Consider the following 17836-nt stretch of genomic DNA (forward strand, 5'->3'; position numbering starts at 1 on the left):
GCCGCGCCGGGCCGTGCTGGCGGCGCGCCCGCTCCCTGCCCCCGAGAGTGGCTGCGCGGGGCGGGCGGCGCAGGAGCTCCGCGCAGAGGCGCCCCCGCCCGCTCCGCTGCTGCGCCCGCCCGGCCGCCCGGCCGCCCGCCCGCCGAGAGCGCGATGCCGCTGGCGCTGCTGCTGCTGCTGCTGCTGGCGCCGGGCTGGCCGCGGGGCGCGCCCTCGCCGGGACCCCCCCCGGAGCGCGCGGCGCTGGCGCTGACCCGGGCGCGGGAGCGCTTCAAGGTGGTCTTCGCGCCGCTGGTCTGCAGGCGCACCTGCGTCAAGGGCCACTGCAGGGACCGCTGCCGGCCGGGCAGCAACATGACCCTCATCGGCGAGAACGGCCGCGCCGCAGACACCCTCACCGGCTCCGGCTTCCGCGTGGGTGAGCCCGGGACCCCCACAGCCCCCCCGCCAGGGAGTACCCCGGGGGCGCAGCCACCCCTTCCCGGGAGCTGCCGGGCGCGCCGCCCCGGCGCAGAGGGCCCTTCGGGGGCGCCGAGCTCGGCCGCCGCGGGCTGGCACATCCCCGGTCCGGACGGACTTCTGTGCGCCCGCCTGCCTGTTGCTCCCAGCCAGCCTCTCCCCCAGGAGCTCAGCCCGGGTGCTGCGTGTGGCTCCTCCCCCTTCTCCCCCCTCCCAACAACCCTGCAGGGTAGACCAGACCGTGGAAAAGCAGCGGCCTCACAGGCCGACCCAGGAAATACTGTGGCGGGATTTGAACTCAGGACATGGCAGGCACCGCAGTGGTGGTGTTCATCATTTGGGTTGTACTTTTGCCCGCTTGGTTTGGCCGCCATGGGCCTTCCCCACTCGCGACAGCTGAGCTTTATGGGCTGTTTTCAGATAACAACACAGGCCGTGCCAGCGGGCCTCCCTCGCCCTCCCTACGAGTCTATCCCTCCCTCTCAACTGCCTTTGGCTGGCGGAAAAGCTTACCTCATGTCCCGGCCTGTCTCCTGGGGCCTTGGAGCTGCGGCAGAACCGTTAGCCAACCAAAGGCACGCCATGCCAATCCACAGGCTTCCCAAGTCTTCTGCGCAGCACCCCCGGGAGCCTTGACAGAAGTGAAGTCCCGAGCCAAAATTGTTGGGAAGGGGCTTGATCCAGAGCCCACAAATGCCTCCGCCCCAGAATCGGCACTCGCTTCCACCAAGTCTGCTTTCGGTGGAAGCCACAGTACTGCTTATTAAAATGCAAGCCTGGGGTTCATAAGAACCTAAGAAGAGCCCCGCTGGATCAGGCCCAAGGCCCATCTAGTCCAGCTTCCTGTATCTCACCAAATGCCCGACCAAATGGCCCACCAAATGCCCCAGGTCATTCATATATGATCCCTTTTACCTGCTGGGCTGTGCAGCTGGGACTGTAAGCTTCTGCGCTACACTGGACGCTGCCACGTCAGGGAGGAATGAGAAGGGGGAAGGCAGTCCTTGGGTACAAATGCAAGACTAGTTAGACATGAGTGTGTTATTATCCTGACCTTCCTCCGTGAAATGTATGCGGTTCCTCTGTGACCCTTGTTGCTTATTTTATTGAGCAAACTTATAGCTGAGTTGGGGGAGCTTTGATCTTGCAAGGCCAGTTATCAGAAGGGACCAGTAATACAGACCCAAATGGGCCGGCTTTTTGCTTTTTAATTTGAGAGCTCAGTCCCAGAATCTCTTTCTCGTCTTGATTCATAAGGTTTATCTTATGTATCTTGTACAGTAGATGCCTGAGCATGCAAAGAGCTTATTGTGTATTGATGTAACTCAGTCAGCAGACTTATAAGGTGAATATTATTATCCCCATATTGCAGATGGGGGAGACTGAGGCTAAGGGGAAAGGGCTTCCTTAAAGTCGCCTGGGTGGAATTCATGGCAAAAGCAAGATCTGAACCAGGGAAAGCCTAATTTGACACTCATTCTTTTGGGGTGCAATCCTAACCCACTTTCCAGCACTGGCATAGCTGTGCCAGTGGGGCATGTGCTGCATCCTGCAGTTGGGGGCAGTCACGGAGGCCTCCTCAAGGTTAGGCAATGTTTGTTCCTTTACCTCGGAGTTGCACTGCCCTTATGTCGGTGCTGGAAAGTGGGTTAGGATTGTGTCCTTCGCTGGACTGTTAAGCCAGTTTGTCACCTGAACAGTGTGCCCCTGAGAGCATGCAGAGTATTTTTTGTCACTTCTAGGTAGTCAAGGGGGATGCAAAGAGTCCCTGGATTAAGTGGTTTCTCCTCTAGCCTGTCTCTCCTCTCTGGAATGCTACTGCTGCCGCCAGCCAGTGTCTGTTATCCTGAGCCAATGGGGTCTTCGACTCCATAAATAACAACAGGCCGTGTTCATCATGATGCATGAAACACATCTGTTAGTTTTGGGGATGGGTCCGTAGCCATGGAGAAGGTCCCTGATTTAAACCCTGGCAGTATCTCCAGGTAGGGCTGTCTGAAACCCTGGAGACCTGCTGCCAGTCAGAGCTTGACAGTGCTCAACTAGCTGGACCAAAGGGTCTTACTCAACAGGTCTATAAGCCTTTCAAGCTACAGTAGCATGCATCAGACATCCTGAAGGGTGGTCCCCTGAAGGAAGGGGGACTGAGGACTAGCATCTTGGCTAAGAGCTTCTGTGTACTCACAAAATCCCTAGCTCACATTTGGGTTCGGCCGTGAACTTTCCTGCCTTACAGAGTGGCCATGAGGGTTGTGGAATCATGTCACCTGACCCTGGACTTACCAGGAACTTACTCTGGTGGTGAATTGGCTAACTGCGGTACACCATTCCTGGGAGGCTGAGAACAAGCCTCCTGAGCATGTGCAAAGAGGCAGGGCTGTAGGCACAGCAAAGAGGCCTGGTATGGGACGGGTCTCTGCCTTAGAGGGAGCAGTCTGTACCTGGCCTAAAGGCCTGCACTGGGAAGGGACAAGGGGCTCAACCATCTGCCAATGTCACCCCCACAAATGTCATGGGCTCTGAACATTTTAAGGCTGCAGCCCTAAACACGTTGAGAGTAAGTCTCATTGTACTCTCGTTTACCAGGTGGTATCAGGGGCCAGGCAAGATAGGCTCTGACCAAAGACCCACCTATGTCATAGGGGCCACTTGGCTGGATTGTACCTCTGAAGACTCAGTACCAGCAGCTGCAGTAGTATCCAATGTGCCATCAAGGGGCAGGCGGTGGCGGGTGCCATGGGAAAGACCCAGTTGTAGGTCTTTCCCAGGGCACCCAGTGAACCAGCATCAGCAGTGCTTTTCTTCTGGGTAAACATGCACTGGCAAACTTAGATGCTGCATAGCAATAGTATCTATGAGGTACAGAAACTGAGAGTGGGTCCTCTTGGCAGGTCTCTTTCTCCTTTGCGTGTTCTTTTGCTGCCTAGATGTCTTTACCAGCTGGACTGAAACGTGACTGCCAATTCTGCATTTTAAATCGAAAAACTGGGGAGTGGGGTCTCCAATGAAGGATTTTTTCCTGGCTGTTGCAGTGCATGGAAGTGGATGGGGAGGGAGGGGGGCGTTGGTTAGTGTCCCTTCATCTAAAGGAATTCGGAGGCGGAACTTTGGCTTGGAAGTCTGTCTTGCTAGCCAGGAGCTGAAGAGGTGCGGCCTCTGGGAACGTGCAGAGAGCCAAGATTCCAAGTCGGGCCTGTCCTGTGTTGGTTCCAGGCCAGGACACCTCTCTTCTTCCTCCAACAGTCCGCAGTACTGTTTTTTGCACGTTAAAATTCAAGATGCTTCCCAGTACTGAAGAAAACCCGCAGGATTTGTTGACTTTGTAGCTTGGGGAAGGACGCAAGGGCAAGAAGGCGCTCACGGCCCTTGTCTTCTGCCCTGAGCCCCCAGCATTCAATTCCCTACCCCAACTTTTGCATCTCCAAATTCCTAGCTGGAATTGCTGTTTGTAGGGGAACGAAAATGGGGATCGCAGCTCATAAAGGATAAGCCTGGAGAGCTGGGAAAGGGGCAGGAGTGGAGAGCCAAAATGAAACACGTCCCTTAGAAGAGGCCACAAGTTCAGGGTGTTTGAACTTAGAAAGAAAAGTGGTTGCTGGGCGGGGGGGGGGGGAATTAAAGATTCTAAAATGATGCATGGTATGTGTGTCTGTGGGGGAGAGAGATTGTTCTCCCTCCCTCACAACACTAGAACCAGGAGGTCATTCAATGAAACAGATTGGCGGAAGATTTAGAATGGCTGAAAAGAAGGACTAATTTGTGGAACTCCCTGCCACAGGATGTGGTGATGGTCACTGGCTTGGGTGGCTTTGGAAGGGGTTTGGGCAAAGTCACGGAGGTCAAATCTGTTGAGAGCAACTAGTGATGGCTGCAGGGAACCTCCAGATTCAGAGGAAGTCCAGCTCAGAATGCCAGTTGCAGGGGGTCAGTGGTGGGAGAGGAATATTTGCGTCCCCCTTTGTTTCCCCCTTTCTGGAGGCATCCAGTTGGCTGTAGCGGAGCAATGGAATGCTGGTATGGTGAGACCTTGGGCCTGATCCATCCAAGCTCTTCTTCGGTTAAAACAATGTCTTTTTGACACAAGTCAGCTTTCTATGAGAAAGGCAATAGAATAATCATTTTTTGTGCTCAATTGTGAAATGCTTTCAGTCAACCTGTATTTCTCAGGACAGATTCACCCGTGCACAGGTGTGTGGCTTAGGGGCTCACAGCCGGATGTGTGAGCTGTCTTTAGAAAAAGTCTGTGCATAGAGCTGAGATTGGCTGCAGGTGGAGTCCAACTGCAGCTCAGACAGATGAGGACTGGAGGCAGCAAACCTGGGTAGGCAACCTGGGGTCAAGCTCTGGATTGGGGGATTTTCCTAATTGGCCCATCTGTGGCTTGGGGAGTTTTCCAAACAGTGGCCACCCGCTACTTTTTGATGACCGAAATACGGCCTCGGGTTCAAAACCTTCCTCTCTGCCCGCCCGATTCCTGTCTGACGCCCCCGGCATTCCTTGGCCCTGAGGTGTGGCAGCAGGTGTGCCTACCTTGGCCCAGGAGGCCAAGGAATGTCTACACACCCTCCAGGGAGAGGAAGACACACACACACACACACACACACACACACACACGGCCAAGCCTTCCCCAGTTCACTGGCTCTGACGTGGCTCGGCTCGGTGCCCTTTTCTGGTTTGTGTTTTTTGGTGCTTGGGCCAGAGCGACCTGCAAGCTGGTGACAGATGCCTGGTGAGAGGCCTTGGTGCCCAAGGGGGGGTGTTTTTGCTAACTTCCTGGCTGCTGACTCAGCGTCGGGTTGGGACTCTCCAAATAGGCCAGGCAGTGTTGTTGTAAGTGGGGGCCGCCAGCCAGCGCAGTCAATAGGAGCTCTGCAGCCTCCGTCCCTCCCTGCCTGGGAGCTGTTTGTCCAACAGGTTCGTCCTCTGGAAGAAAAGGGAGATGGCAGTGTCACCCGCAGGAGAAGTGGCTGGAGAAGTGCCTTTGAAAGCAGCCAGATGCTGGGGCAGCCTCTGTTTTCATTAAAAACACAGAATGAAAGAGGGGATTGAACCGCCCCTCTGGGCTGCTTTTCCCAGCCTGGACACGGGGTTGGCACAGGAGGTACAACCAAGCCTGCCCAAAACCTCCCGACGCCCAAGGCGGCTTGCCAGATGCTTCCCACACATCACATCTGGTGATGTGCCAGCCTCTGCTCCTCCCAGTCCCTGGACTGGGAAAGGGAGAGGGAGATCTAGCAGAAGAGGAAGTGTGGAGGAGAGGATGCAGAGAGGCCAGTGGGTGGATGAAGGTGGTCTGGAAGCGGAGGAGAGTGGTGTCCTAGGAAACAGGGGAGAAGAAGCCCAGAGAAGGGAGCGGCAGGCTCAAAGAGCATCTCTGGCCAAGCAAACCAGCGTCTCTGGCACTCTGGCCCACCAAATGGGCCTTTCTTCCACACTTCCTCTTCTGCACCATCATATATTGTTGGCAACCTTCAGTCTTGGAAGACTCTGGTATCGCGCTCTGGATGGTGGTTCTGGCACAGCGTCTAGTGTGGCTGAAAAGGCCAATTCGGGAGTGACAGTCCCTTCCACACCGGGAGCAAGTGCAGTCTGTCCCTGGTCTGTCTCCCTGGCTATGGGCCTTCCTTCTTTGCCTCTTTGCCTCAGACTGTTGGCCAAGTGTCTCTTCAAACTGGGAAAGGCCATGCTGCACAGCCTGCCTCCAAGCGGGCCGCTCAGAGGCCAGGGTTTCCCACCTGTTGAGGTCCACTCCTAAGGCCTTCAGATCCCTCTTGCAGATGTCCTTGTATCGCAGCTGTGGTCTACCTGTAGGGCGCTTTCCTTGCACAAGTTCTCCATAGAGGAGATCCTTTGGGATCCGGCTATCATCCATTCTCACAACATGACCGAGCCAACCATCACCCTTGTCCTTTTTGAATCCAGGAAATGGGAAGAGGTGACAGGTCAAGCCCCCCCTGCCCAACTGCCGCCTGAGGCAGCCGCTTCAGTAGGGGTTGCAAATGGGCTGGCCCCAATCCTGGCTTTGTCATAGAGGGACTGAAGACTTGATTTGGGGGGTCTCTGGTGCGGCGTCAATTCACACCCCCTCTCCGCTTCTTTCTCTTTTCCTCTGCCTGCAGTGGTCTGTCCTCTGCCCTGCATGAACGGTGGCCAGTGCACCTCTGGGAATCACTGTCTGTGCCCACCAGAATTCACCGGCCGGTTCTGCCAGGTGCCAGCAGGGCGGCAGAGTCAGCAGTCCCGGGTTTCAAATGAGGGTCTCCCTGTGGAGACGGGCTCCAGCAAGCATGCTGTGTACGCGGTCCAGCTCATCTCAGACAGTCACGGAGACTCTCCCTCGGGACCCGGCTCCAAGGGCACTGTCAGCCATTCCACCTTCATGGTTCCTCTGGGAACTGGGCAACACTCTTCAGAAGGTACCTGAGTTGGGGGTTTGGGGGGGCGGGGGAACCAGGAACATGTGCTGGTGGAGGCATGGCAGGTTGGGAAGGGTCATCAACTTGGACCTAATTGGAATTCCAGGCACCAGTTCTGGAAACTTGTGATGAAATGAGGACCTCTGAGCACATGCAGAGTGCCTTCTCATTCCTGGCATCGGTGCTTAACTTGTGAGCATTGAGGTGCCAGGAGTCTAGATGTGCAGCATTGGTGGCGGCTAATTAATGACAAGGAGAAAGCATGTTCAGAAGCACATTTCCATAAATGAGGAAAGGAGAACCACTGAGCATGTGCAGAGTAACCACATCCTTCCTTCCTATAGCACTTGGGGCTAGAGGGAAGGTTTTTCCAGATCAGGAAGGTCTTCAACTCCAGAGCTTTGCTTGTTTAGGAAAGAGCCACAGATGCTGGGGATTTGCTGGAGCCCCCATATTAATTAAAAAAAAACCTGACACCAAACAAGAGTGTCTTTGGACATATGCAGAGTGCACCTGCCTTGCTTCTGAGCAAGTGCAGCTCTCCTTCCAACATATCTGGGATTTGGCAGGTCACTGGAAGTGCTGGCTGCTAGTCGTTCATCTCTTGTCCTGCAGTTCAGATGCACCAGCCATTGGTTAACGTCCGTGTACATCACCCGCCAGACGCCTCGGTGCAAGTCCACCGGATCGACAGCCTCAGCTCTGAAGGGGGGGGCCCAGGCAGCCAGCAGCACCTGATCCAGCACCCGGCCCCCAAACTGGCGTACAACAGGCCCCCCACTCAGAAGCCTCTGGGACGCTGCTTCCAGGAGACCTTGCCCAAGCAGTCGGTGAGTTGGGACGATCAACCTCAGCACTGGTGACGCTAAGAAAAGTGACCATAGAGTTGAGAAAACTTGGGAGAGGCAGTTGGCCAGCCCACCTCGCTTTTCTCCTCCATACTTCCTCTTCCGCTCAGTGCTGGGAGTAGCTGAGAATTGTGTTGGATACAATCAAGTGAAAATGTGTGTCCTTTGGAGGCGCCCATTAGTGGAGCTTCTCTCTAATCTTTGTCCTTCTTGTCGGCATCTCAAGTGTGGGAGCAACCCTCTTCCCGGTCTCACCAAGCAAGAAGACTGCTGTGGGAGCATCGGAACCTCCTGGGGGCAGAACAAGTGTCACAAATGCCCCCACCTGCAGTGTAAGTCACATTCCTTCTCCCCCTTCCCAGAGCCTTTTCGTGGCTCTGTGATTTTTTTTTAAACTGGAGAACAGGATCCTCTCTGGGCTGCAGTTCTCACTCTGGCTGTTAACATCTTCATGGTTAGAAACTTAGGGGGAAGTGCCCTGGTTTTGTATGCAGAAGGCCCCAATCCACAGCAGGGGGGCTGGGAGAGAAACCATGGGGAGCTGCTGCCAGTCTCTGTTTGAAAATAGAAGGCAGCATCCTGTTTTCCTCACCCTTAAACCAGTGAAGATTTTTTTTAACCCCTGCATGTCCATGCCAGCAAAATGCTTCACCAGCTGGATTTCAGCCTGTGGTGCAAATATTAGGTGCACAGATTGCCTTGCTGAGGAAAGGGTCAGTCTTCGTTAGGAGGCCAAAACAGAGGCCTTGACAGGTCTAATTTTGCAGGAAGCAAAATATAGGGGAACGCTTGTGTGTCTGTGTGTGTGTGTGTCAGAGAGAGAGAGAGAGAGAGGAGATAGGCATCTTGCTTACATCCATTTGTGTGGGATGTGGTGGCTGCCAGCAGAGTTGTTGTGGGGCCAGCGTGGTGGAACGCTGCCGGCCTTGGCAAGGTAGGGCTAGAGGGCCGGCTCTTGTTCATCCCCACCTAGGCCTTGACTGAATGGATGTTCCAGTCTGTGCGATGACCGGGTCTGTTTGTGTTGGCCGTTGCCTGGAATGCGCTTGGCCTCTCTGGGCTTCCTCCTTGCCTGAGGCTGCAGCAACAGCAGCAGGTCAGCCCCCACCTTGCTATGGGTTGCCAGTTTGCTCCGCTGGGCAGCCAGTGGCTCTGATTGTTTGCTGATATTGCCTGGAACAGCCGTAGTGGTGAAGGCAGGCTGCAGATCACGGGGCCTCGCTCCCCACGCCATCACCAGGGGCTTACTCATCTTGGGTGGCTGGTCTAGCCAGGCGGAGTCTGGGCCCTCTGTGAACCAACGGGGGGACTTTTCCCCAGAAAGACTCCTGACTCAGCCACAGCGGGGCCTCCACAACTGCACATGTGCAATTTGGGAGAGTGTCGGCGGGCGGTCGGAAGGGTGGAGGATGTTGAACAAACCCTCCTCTCCCCCCTGCAGCACTCTTGTGGGCCTGCCTGTCGTGAAATAATCTTGGCTGTTTTCCCACCTCTTTTTTTTTACAGCGTTGCTGTTCTCCGGCTCTTCCTTCTCTCTGAATGCTGTGATCACAACCCCCCCTTCCTGTAACATCTGGCCTCTTGCCTGGCAGCAAACCCCCCTCCTTTTCCACCAAAGCCTGGCTCTCTAGATGCTACTTTTCCAGGCTGCTCTCTTGTAGAAGGCCAAGGAATTGGAAGGCTTTGGTTGTGTCGTCTGCCCACCGCAGCTTCCAGTCCTGGGAATCAGCTCCCCTCTTCCTCTGTCCCCCACCCTCTTTAGCAGGCTGACAGTGCAATCCTAGCCATGTCTCCTCAGAAGTAAATTCCATTGTGTCCGATGGAACTTACTCCCAGGAAAGTGTGCATAGGATTGCAGAGAGTCCAATCCTATACTTCAGCGGTTCCCAACCTTTAGGAGCCCGCAGACCACTGGGGCAAAAATTTGAATCGTTGTGTAGCAGTAGCAGTAGAAACATGTAGCAGTGGAGAGTCTGGTCTCCACTTTCTCTGGGTGGTCCATCTCCCTAGCCCTCCCACGGATTATCAGAGAGGATGGAGAATGGCCTGCCCACAGCCACAGCTGACACTTCAGTGGTTGTGAGCGTGGGCACTCCATTCTCCACCCTCTTTGGTGGTCCATGGGAGATTGCTTGCATGGCAAAACACTGGAAGAGATCAAAAGTGATTTTCTTTTTCCTGAGACCTCGCGGACCACATCTCAGGGTCTCACGGACCACCTGTGCTCCACAGACCACAAGTTGGGAACCAGTGCTATACTTAGAAGTAAGCCCTATTATAGTCAGTCAGTCTTACTCCCAGGTAAGTGAGGATAGGATTGCAGCCAGAGTCAGGCCCTTGGTCCACATAGCTCAGTGTCCTCGAGCACTGGCTGGCAGCCTCTTCCCAGGGTTTCATACAAGCTCTTTCAAACAGAGTCAGGTGATAGCATGTCTTGGTTGTGGCATCCCTGGGCAGGGATTGGTGCTGCTTCCGTCCCTGCATCTGAGAGCTTCTTTCTCCACAATCGGTTCGAGGTGCTGGGCCGGACTCAGACACACACAGGAAGGACGTTGCAGCCAAAGTCAAAATGTATTTTGCAAAATGCATTCAAAATGCAAATATTTCTCCTTGCATGTTATTGGTTGCAAAATCAAAGCATGTTTTATATATATGCTAATCAAGAGGCCAGAAAGGCAAGAAAGACTTTTCACTTGAAAGTCCTTCCTTGTGCTAAGGAAAGGTGTGCGAGGGATCTGTGTTGAATGGCCTTCTCCTGAGAATACAAAACTTTAATTGTTCTGTTTCCTTTGTCCTCTCTGCAAGGACAAGTGCCCCCCTTGGCCAACACACCTCTCCATATTGGGTTCAGTTTGAGGCAGGGCTCAGGTCCAAGATGAAGCCATTGAAAAATAGGCAAGACTGACCCTGGCCCTGTGCAAAGTGCATATAATAATAATAATAATAATAATAATAATAATAATAATAATAATAATAATACAGGTATTTATATACCGCCTTTCTTGGTCTTTATTCAAGGCGGTTTACATAGACAGGCAAATTTAAATCCCCGTAGGGATTTTTACAATTTGAAAGAAGGTTTCTATCTTTCAAGAAACCACAACATTCAGATGTTTCTTTCTTGACCTGGTCGCACATTCTGGCCTCCATCCTCCCACGCTCAGAGCAGATGGAATAACTTGGCTCAGCTTGTCAGCTGCTTCAAGGTCGCACGGTGCCGGTGGCCTCGAACTGGCGACCTTGTGGATGTTATCTTCAGGCAAATGGAGGCTCTACCCTCTAGACCAGACCTCCTGCCTATGGTGGTGGCTAAATATTTCCACTGCTTGGGAAAGTGTGTAGCCCGATGTATGTTTGTGACACTCTCAGGTGTGTTTTTTCCTGTCTTTCAGACTTGGGAGTGCAGAAGACAGGCCCGATCCGGGGGGAGCAGGGGAGCGACTGTCCACAAGGGTACAAGCGCCTGAACAGCACCCACTGCCAGGGTACAAGAGAGAGAGCATTGGTGCATGTTTGGAGGGTGACAGGGTGTGAAGTGGAACTTGCACACAGCATGAGAGCATTAAGAAGGAAGAAGACACTCTGGTCCACCGTTCACCTCTCCTCCACTGGGGGGAAGGAGGAGTAGCTAAGCAGGAGTCAGGGATGCAGCGCCTGAGGCGAGCAGCTCAGTCAGTCTCATGCATGGGCCAGCCCTGCCTGAGTTGACCCCTTGGCAACATGTTTCCATGACTCCAAGAATGAATGGAAGGTAGTCCTTAGGGGATTGCGTGTGAGTGTGCTTTAAGTCAGGGCTGTGTCAGAATGCCAGATGCAAGGGAGAGCACCAGGATGAGGTCTCTTGTTGTCTGATGTGCTCCCTGGGGCATTTGGTGGGCTGCTGTGAGATGCAGGAAGCTGGACTAGGTGGGCCTATGGCCTGATCCAGTGGGGCTGTTCTTATGTTCTTAACTACAATTCCCAGGAGGCCTTGCAGGTCTTTTGTTATCTGGTGTGCTCCCTGGGGCATTTGGTGGGCCACTGTGAGATACAGGAAGCTGGACTAGATGGGCCTGTGGCCTGATCCAGTGGGGCTGTTCTTATGTTCTTAACTACAATTCCCAGGAAGCCTTGCAGGTCTCTTGTTATCTGGTGTGCTCCCTGGGGCATTTGGTGGGCCGCTGTGAGATACAGGAAGCTGGACTAGATGGGCCTATGGCCTGATCCAGTGGGGCTGTTCTTATGTTCTTAACTACAATTCCCAGGAGGCCTTGCAGGTCTCTTGTTATCTGGTGTGCTCCCTGGGGCATTTGGTGGGCCGCTGTGAGATACAGGAAGCTGGACTAGATGGGCCTATGGCCTGATCCAGTGGGGTTGTTCTTATGTTCTTAACTACAATTCCCAGGAAGCCTTGCAGGTCTCTTGTTATCTGGTGTGCTCCCTGGGGCATTTGGTGGGCCGCTGTGAGATACAGGAAGCTGGACTAGATGGGCCTATGGCCTGATCCAGTGGGGCTGTTCTTATGTTCTTAACTACAATTCCCAGGAAGCCTTGCAGGTCTCTTGTTATCTGGTGTGCTCCCTGGGGCATTTGGTGGGCCGCTGTGAGATACAGGAAGCTGGACTAGATGGGCCTATGGCCTGATCCAGTGGGGCTGTTCTTATGTTCTTAACTACAATTCCCAGGAAGCCTTGCAGGTCTCTTGTTATCTGGTGTGCTCCCTGGGGCATTTGGTGGGCCGCTGTGAGATACAGGAAGCTGGACTAGATGGGCCTATGGCCTGATCCAGTGGGGTTGTTCTTATGTTCTTAACTACAATTCCCAGGAAGCCTTGCAGGTCTCTTGTTATCTGGTGCGCTCCCTGGGGCATTTGGTGGGCCGCTGTGAGATACAGGAAGCTGGACTAGATGGGCCTATGTGCTGATCCAGTGGGGCTGTTCTTAGGTTCTTATGTTCTTAAGTCTGACTTGGTCACCCCACCCCTGCCCACTGCTACTGTCCGGCCTCTTTTCCACCCACAGACATCAACGAGTGTGTCATGCACGGAGTGTGCCAGGGTGGCGAGTGCCTGAACACCCAGGGAAGTTTCCGCTGCGCATGCAAGCCAGGGCAGGTCCTGGGGCCTTCGCGCACCCATTGTGTGCGTAAGTATTTTGACTAGGGGTGGGGGGGATGTTCTGAATCTCCCTCCTTTGCTGCTCACTCTTTGAGCCCTCTCCTCCCCATGATGTCGCTTTCACGCCATTGGCAGTGAGTGCATTTTAGTATCGGTGTTTGAGTGGGGTCGTAATGCCAGGGGAGGGGAACCTGTGGGGGGCTTGGCCTGAGAAGGTAGGCTCTCCTGTAAGACAGCTCTGGTTTTTCCCATGTGAAATTACTCAGCAATGCACAACGCTCTGTATATGATCAGAGTCTCCCTTTGCCTTTGTTGTTATTTCTTGTACCCCCTTTGGGGCTGAGCCCTTGTGTGCCCTGATTTGAACTTAACCCCATGATTTCTGACTGGGGAGGAAAGTTCATGTTTTTGGCAGGAGGTTCTGTGATGCTCTGACCAGGCTTCCCCCCTCTCCTTCTGTCTCTGGGGGAGGGACAGCTGAGAAGGCCGGCGAGAAGAGCTTGTGTTTCCGGTTGGTGAGCCCCGAACATCAGTGCCAGCACCCGTTGTCCACCAAACTCACCCGTCAGACTTGCTGCTGTAGTGTGGGCAAGGCCTGGGGTGCCAGCTGCGAGCGGTGCCCAGCTGATGGGACTGGTGAGTGGAGAGCAGTGGGAGGGCCTGTCATCTGTCCCTTTCGTGACCTGAACTCTGCCCTGCCCAGATCAGCCTCTCCCCGCTCCTGTTTGTCAGCACTGACCTCTTCCACCTGACCCACTCCTTCATATCCCAAAGAACTGTCTACAAAACCTTTCCTAAACCTTACCTGCTCCTATCCTGCAATTTGGCTCCAGGTCCTGCTCATCTGCAAGGCCTTTGCTGGTGAACTGCCACTTTTTCTCCCACGCTCAAAAATGGGGGCAGAGGAAATGTGGAGGAGTAGGGTGGCTAGAGTGTCAGAGACTGGCTGAGACTTGCAGACATTCTAGCCCACCACTCTCCTCTCCTCCACACTTCTGCTCCATCCTTCTCTCTTTTCAAATCCAGGGAGTGGGAGGAGGACTGGTAGAAGCAGCAGGTGGTAGGAATGAAGGTGGCATTTAATGTGGCAAGAAGCCATGGAAGGGGGGCAGCATTTTAGACATCGTACAGGCACCAGGAGGTCTTGTTCTACCCTGCTCTTTGCTTCCCATCCTGCTGTTGCCCTCCTGCTGTTTTTTTCACTCTGTTATCTCTAGCTCCCTGCTCTTCTGTCTCTCCTTGCCTGGCATCCCTGGCATCCCGTACAGCTTCTAGCACACTGCTGACGCTCGAGTTGTCACCGCAGTTGCAACTTTAAAATCAGATCATGCTTCCCCCCCACCCCCCACCCCCATCCTGGCAGCTGCTTTCCGGGAGATCTGCCCTGCGGGAAAAGGCTACCACATCCTGACCTCGCACCAGACCCTCACCATCCAAGGGGAGAGCGAATTCACACTCCAGATCCACCCAGATATCACCCCAGACTTCCAGCAGCAGCAGCAGCAGGTGCACCAGCGTGTAGAACTGCCCACCCAGCTGCCCGATGGGAGCGACTCCCAGGAGCCAGAAGGTCAGTCCCTGCTGGCACGGGGTGGGAGGGCTGGTCCAGGGCCTCCCATTCCTGGAGGCTGCATGTCAACCAACTCCGCCCCCTGCCTTGCTATGCCAAGAGCTTGCCCTCTTTACTCGGCAGTAAACTTGCTGCTACTCCCTCCCACCTACTAGATTGGAAAAGGAAGAGGGGGACAGAATGAAAGAGGGAGTGTGGAAGAGGAGAGTAGAGTGGTGGGCTAGAGTGCCGGAGATGCTCCACAGTTGCCCTCCATCCCCCTTTTCCTTGTCCAATGCAGGGTGGGAAAAGCAGAGGCTGGCACGTCACCAGGGAAGGGGGGCAACATTTGGCAGGTGCCGTGGGCTGACCCTGGTAAACCCTCCCTGGTTCTGCAAGAATAGGGATGTATGTGTGTATGCACACACCCCGGCCCAAGATCTCTAACCTCAACCTTTTCTTTCTCGGCTTGTGTCTTGCAGCCACGTCTCCACCAATGGTAAGTGCTTGGATGAGCTGCGTTGGGGAGGAGGAGGAAGAAATTATGATGGGATGAGAAGGGAAAAAAAGGGAATGACTGCCTAAACCCAGAATGCAATACTTGGTCAAGTGTGAACCATCTAGTGGCAGAGGCAGTGTCAGCAGAGATGTTGGGGTTTGGACCAGGGGCAGCAATGCTGTAAGGAGGGGGCAGGTCTGTGCTGCCGTGGAAAACAGCAGAGTGGGAAGCTGGTGAACCTGACCAATGGGACCCGTCTTCCTGGGAATTTTCTCTTGCAAAACTCCACTGAAGAACACTGCTTAGTGTTTTCTGAGCGTGCAAAACTGTTTGCATATATTACGCCGATGTTTTATCCTCACAGCAGCACTGTTGGGACAACCAAGTTGTCCCATTTTGCAGACGGGGAAGACCAAGGTTGGGAGGGAGGGGCCAGTTGGTGAGTCGGAGGCAAAGGTGAGATTTGAACCGGGGAAGCCCCATTTGGCAACTCAGTCTTGGAACCGCTGTGCTCCCCCAGCTGGGGAAGAGCTCTCAGTTTCAGTGGGGCTTTGGGCCAGAGACCCCTGCACAGGCTGCATGCTGTGTCAAAGAAGGCGTCATTTGGATTTCCCACTCCGGGCACTGAAACATACTTGCGTTGGTCAAGATCAGAGGCGCCGACAGCTGCCCTCCCCTGTCTCTGGGGTGGTGATGGGGAGATGAGTCTTCAGGGTGGCAGTTCCCAGATCTAGTTTGACCTATAATGTCGTCCTTCCTTCTGTCTCCGTTTCCAGTTGCCAGCCTATGTGACAACCTCTGAGGAGCAGCCGGTGGAACCCTTCTTTATCAACACCCCTGCATTTGGACGCCCTCGTCCTGGTAAGTGGACAAGAATGTTGGATGTGGGCTCCTAGTGAGGGTGCCAACCTGTGCTTGAGGCTATCTGAGGCAGTCACCACCTCTGCCTCCCTTCTGGCTGGATTTGAAAAGGAGGAGCAGAGCAGAGAGGAAGAGGAAATTAGGAGTAGGGGAGAGTAGAGGCTAGAACATTTCCAGCACTCTTGCCTACCACTCTCCTCTCCTTCACACATCCACTTCTGCTCTGATGCTCTAGCCTGCCACGCTCTTTCCTCACACTTGCTCTTCTCTTCTGCCACTCTAGCTCGTCTCTCTCCTCTGCTTCACACTTCCTGTTCTGTGCTGACACTCTAGCCCACCTCTCTCTGCCCTTCCACTCTGCTCCCCCTCTTCCTCTTCGATGGCAGGGAGTGAGTGGAGAAGCAGGATGCCAGGTGAGTGGTGGAGGGAAGGCACTGGGTCCGCTGTCTCAGGTGCCGGGAAGTCTTAGGCCAAGCCTGAGGAGCTTTCTCCAAAAATGTCAGTTCTCCAGGCAGTCACTGTGTGCCCATTTTGGCTTGCAGAAGTGATGATCAGGCCCACAACGCCAGCGGTGGTGGAGCTTCAACCGGAGGAGAAGAACGTGAGTGCCTTCGGCATGCTCCCCACCCAGGCTGCAGGTGAGGCTCTGCCCTGGGGGTCAGCGGTTGGTGATGGTCACCCCATGCCTGTTTTTCTGTTGCCTCTTTGGAATTGGAGGGCCTGGGACGTCAGTCGCACAGGCCACCAGCTGCCCGATGCAGCCCCTAGATGCTTGTCTGGAAAGTTGGGAGGTATGAGGGTGGGCTGGTGTTCCATTCAAGATGTAAACAGGAAGAGGTGCATGGGAAATATTTCAGTGCTCTTGATATCTGTTGCTGTTGGCAACCTTCAGTCTCGAAAGACTCTGGTATCGCGCTCTGAAAGGTGGTTCTGAAACAGCGTCTAGGGTAGCTGAAAAGGCCAATTCAGGAGTGACAATCCCTTCCACACCAGGAGCAAGTGCAGTCTGTCCCTGGTGTGTCTCCCTGGCTGTGGGCCTTCCTTCTTTGCTTAGCCTCAGACTGTTGGCCAAGTGTCTCTTCAAACTGGGAAAGGCCATGCTGCACAGCCTACCTCCAAGCAGGCCGCTCAGAGGCCAGGGTTTCCCACTTGTTGAGGTCCACTCCTAAGGCCTTCAGATCCCTCTTGCAGCTGTCCTTGTATCGCAGCTGTGGTCTACCTGTAGGGCGCTTTCCTTGCACGAGTTCTCATTAGAGGAGATCCTTTGGGATCCGGCCATCATCCATTCTCACAACATGACCGAGCCAACGCAGGCAGCAGTGCATACATGCTAGGGATTCCAGCTCGTTCCAGGACTGTGTTGTTTGGAACTTTGTCCTGCCAGGTGATGCCGAGGATGCGTCGGAGGCAGCGCATGTGGAAAGCGCTCAGTTTCCTCTCCTGATATCTGTAGATTGCTGGTAATGGAGAAAAGTACTCTGAGCATGTGAGAAATGCTTTCAAGTTAGCCTAGGGGCCTAGCGGGGGGAGTCCTGGGGTGAGTGGATTGTCTGGGGCAGGTACATTCCCCAACCACAGGTGCCACTTGTGACTCTGTGCAGGGCTTTTTCGCTTGGTGTGCTTGCAGATCAGTCGGGACTTGAAAGGAATAGAGACCTCAGGAAAATATAGGTGTGAGGGCACAGAAGGAGTAGAGTGCATTTCAGAGGGGGGGCACACTTGGTATTGTGTGCCCCCCTCTCAGACAGACAGACAGACAAATCCCCCTCTCACTGTCAGACAGATTTCTGACAGTGGCCTGTTTAACAGGAATGCTCCTATCCTCGAGAGAGTACGTGGGGGAACTTCTTCTACCCTTTTTATATGGATTGGTGGATGAGAACGAACAAAAGCTCTGAGCATGTCAAAACGACTTTTCCTTCAGGTTATCACAGAGGTTCAAGAATGGGAGTGGTGGTGGGGGAGCTACTTGTTCCACTTTTGCTTCCCCCCCCCTCCTGGCATCCCCTGTGTTGAACAGATTTCAAAATCCAGCCATTGGACATTTGCACAAAATGTTACAGGTTTTCCACTTTGAAATTTACCTTTTCAGAAGACTCTTTGCAAGCT

At 54.1% G+C, this 17836-nt stretch overlaps 1 protein-coding gene across 1 annotated transcript in view; it reads left to right on the forward strand.

The window, feature by feature from the left end:
- Window positions 1-202: 202 nt before the first annotated feature.
- The window catches only part of LTBP3 (latent transforming growth factor beta binding protein 3), a 31005-nt gene continuing 13371 nt past the window's right edge, over window positions 203-17836 (forward strand). The window contains exons 1-11 of the mRNA XM_066610158.1: window positions 203-418; window positions 6579-6875; window positions 7491-7705; window positions 7950-8055; window positions 11116-11208; window positions 12724-12846; window positions 13296-13454; window positions 14182-14388; window positions 14850-14866; window positions 15643-15727; window positions 16270-16365. Coding sequence (XP_066466255.1) covers window positions 355-418; window positions 6579-6875; window positions 7491-7705; window positions 7950-8055; window positions 11116-11208; window positions 12724-12846; window positions 13296-13454; window positions 14182-14388; window positions 14850-14866; window positions 15643-15727; window positions 16270-16365 — 1462 coding nt within the window. The 5' untranslated portion in view covers window positions 203-354. The remainder of the gene's footprint in view (window positions 419-6578; window positions 6876-7490; window positions 7706-7949; window positions 8056-11115; window positions 11209-12723; window positions 12847-13295; window positions 13455-14181; window positions 14389-14849; window positions 14867-15642; window positions 15728-16269; window positions 16366-17836) is intronic.

This window comes from Tiliqua scincoides, chromosome 15 (genome assembly GCF_035046505.1).
Source record: "Tiliqua scincoides isolate rTilSci1 chromosome 15, rTilSci1.hap2, whole genome shotgun sequence".
In the NCBI taxonomy this organism is placed as follows: domain Eukaryota; kingdom Metazoa; phylum Chordata; class Lepidosauria; order Squamata; family Scincidae; genus Tiliqua; species Tiliqua scincoides.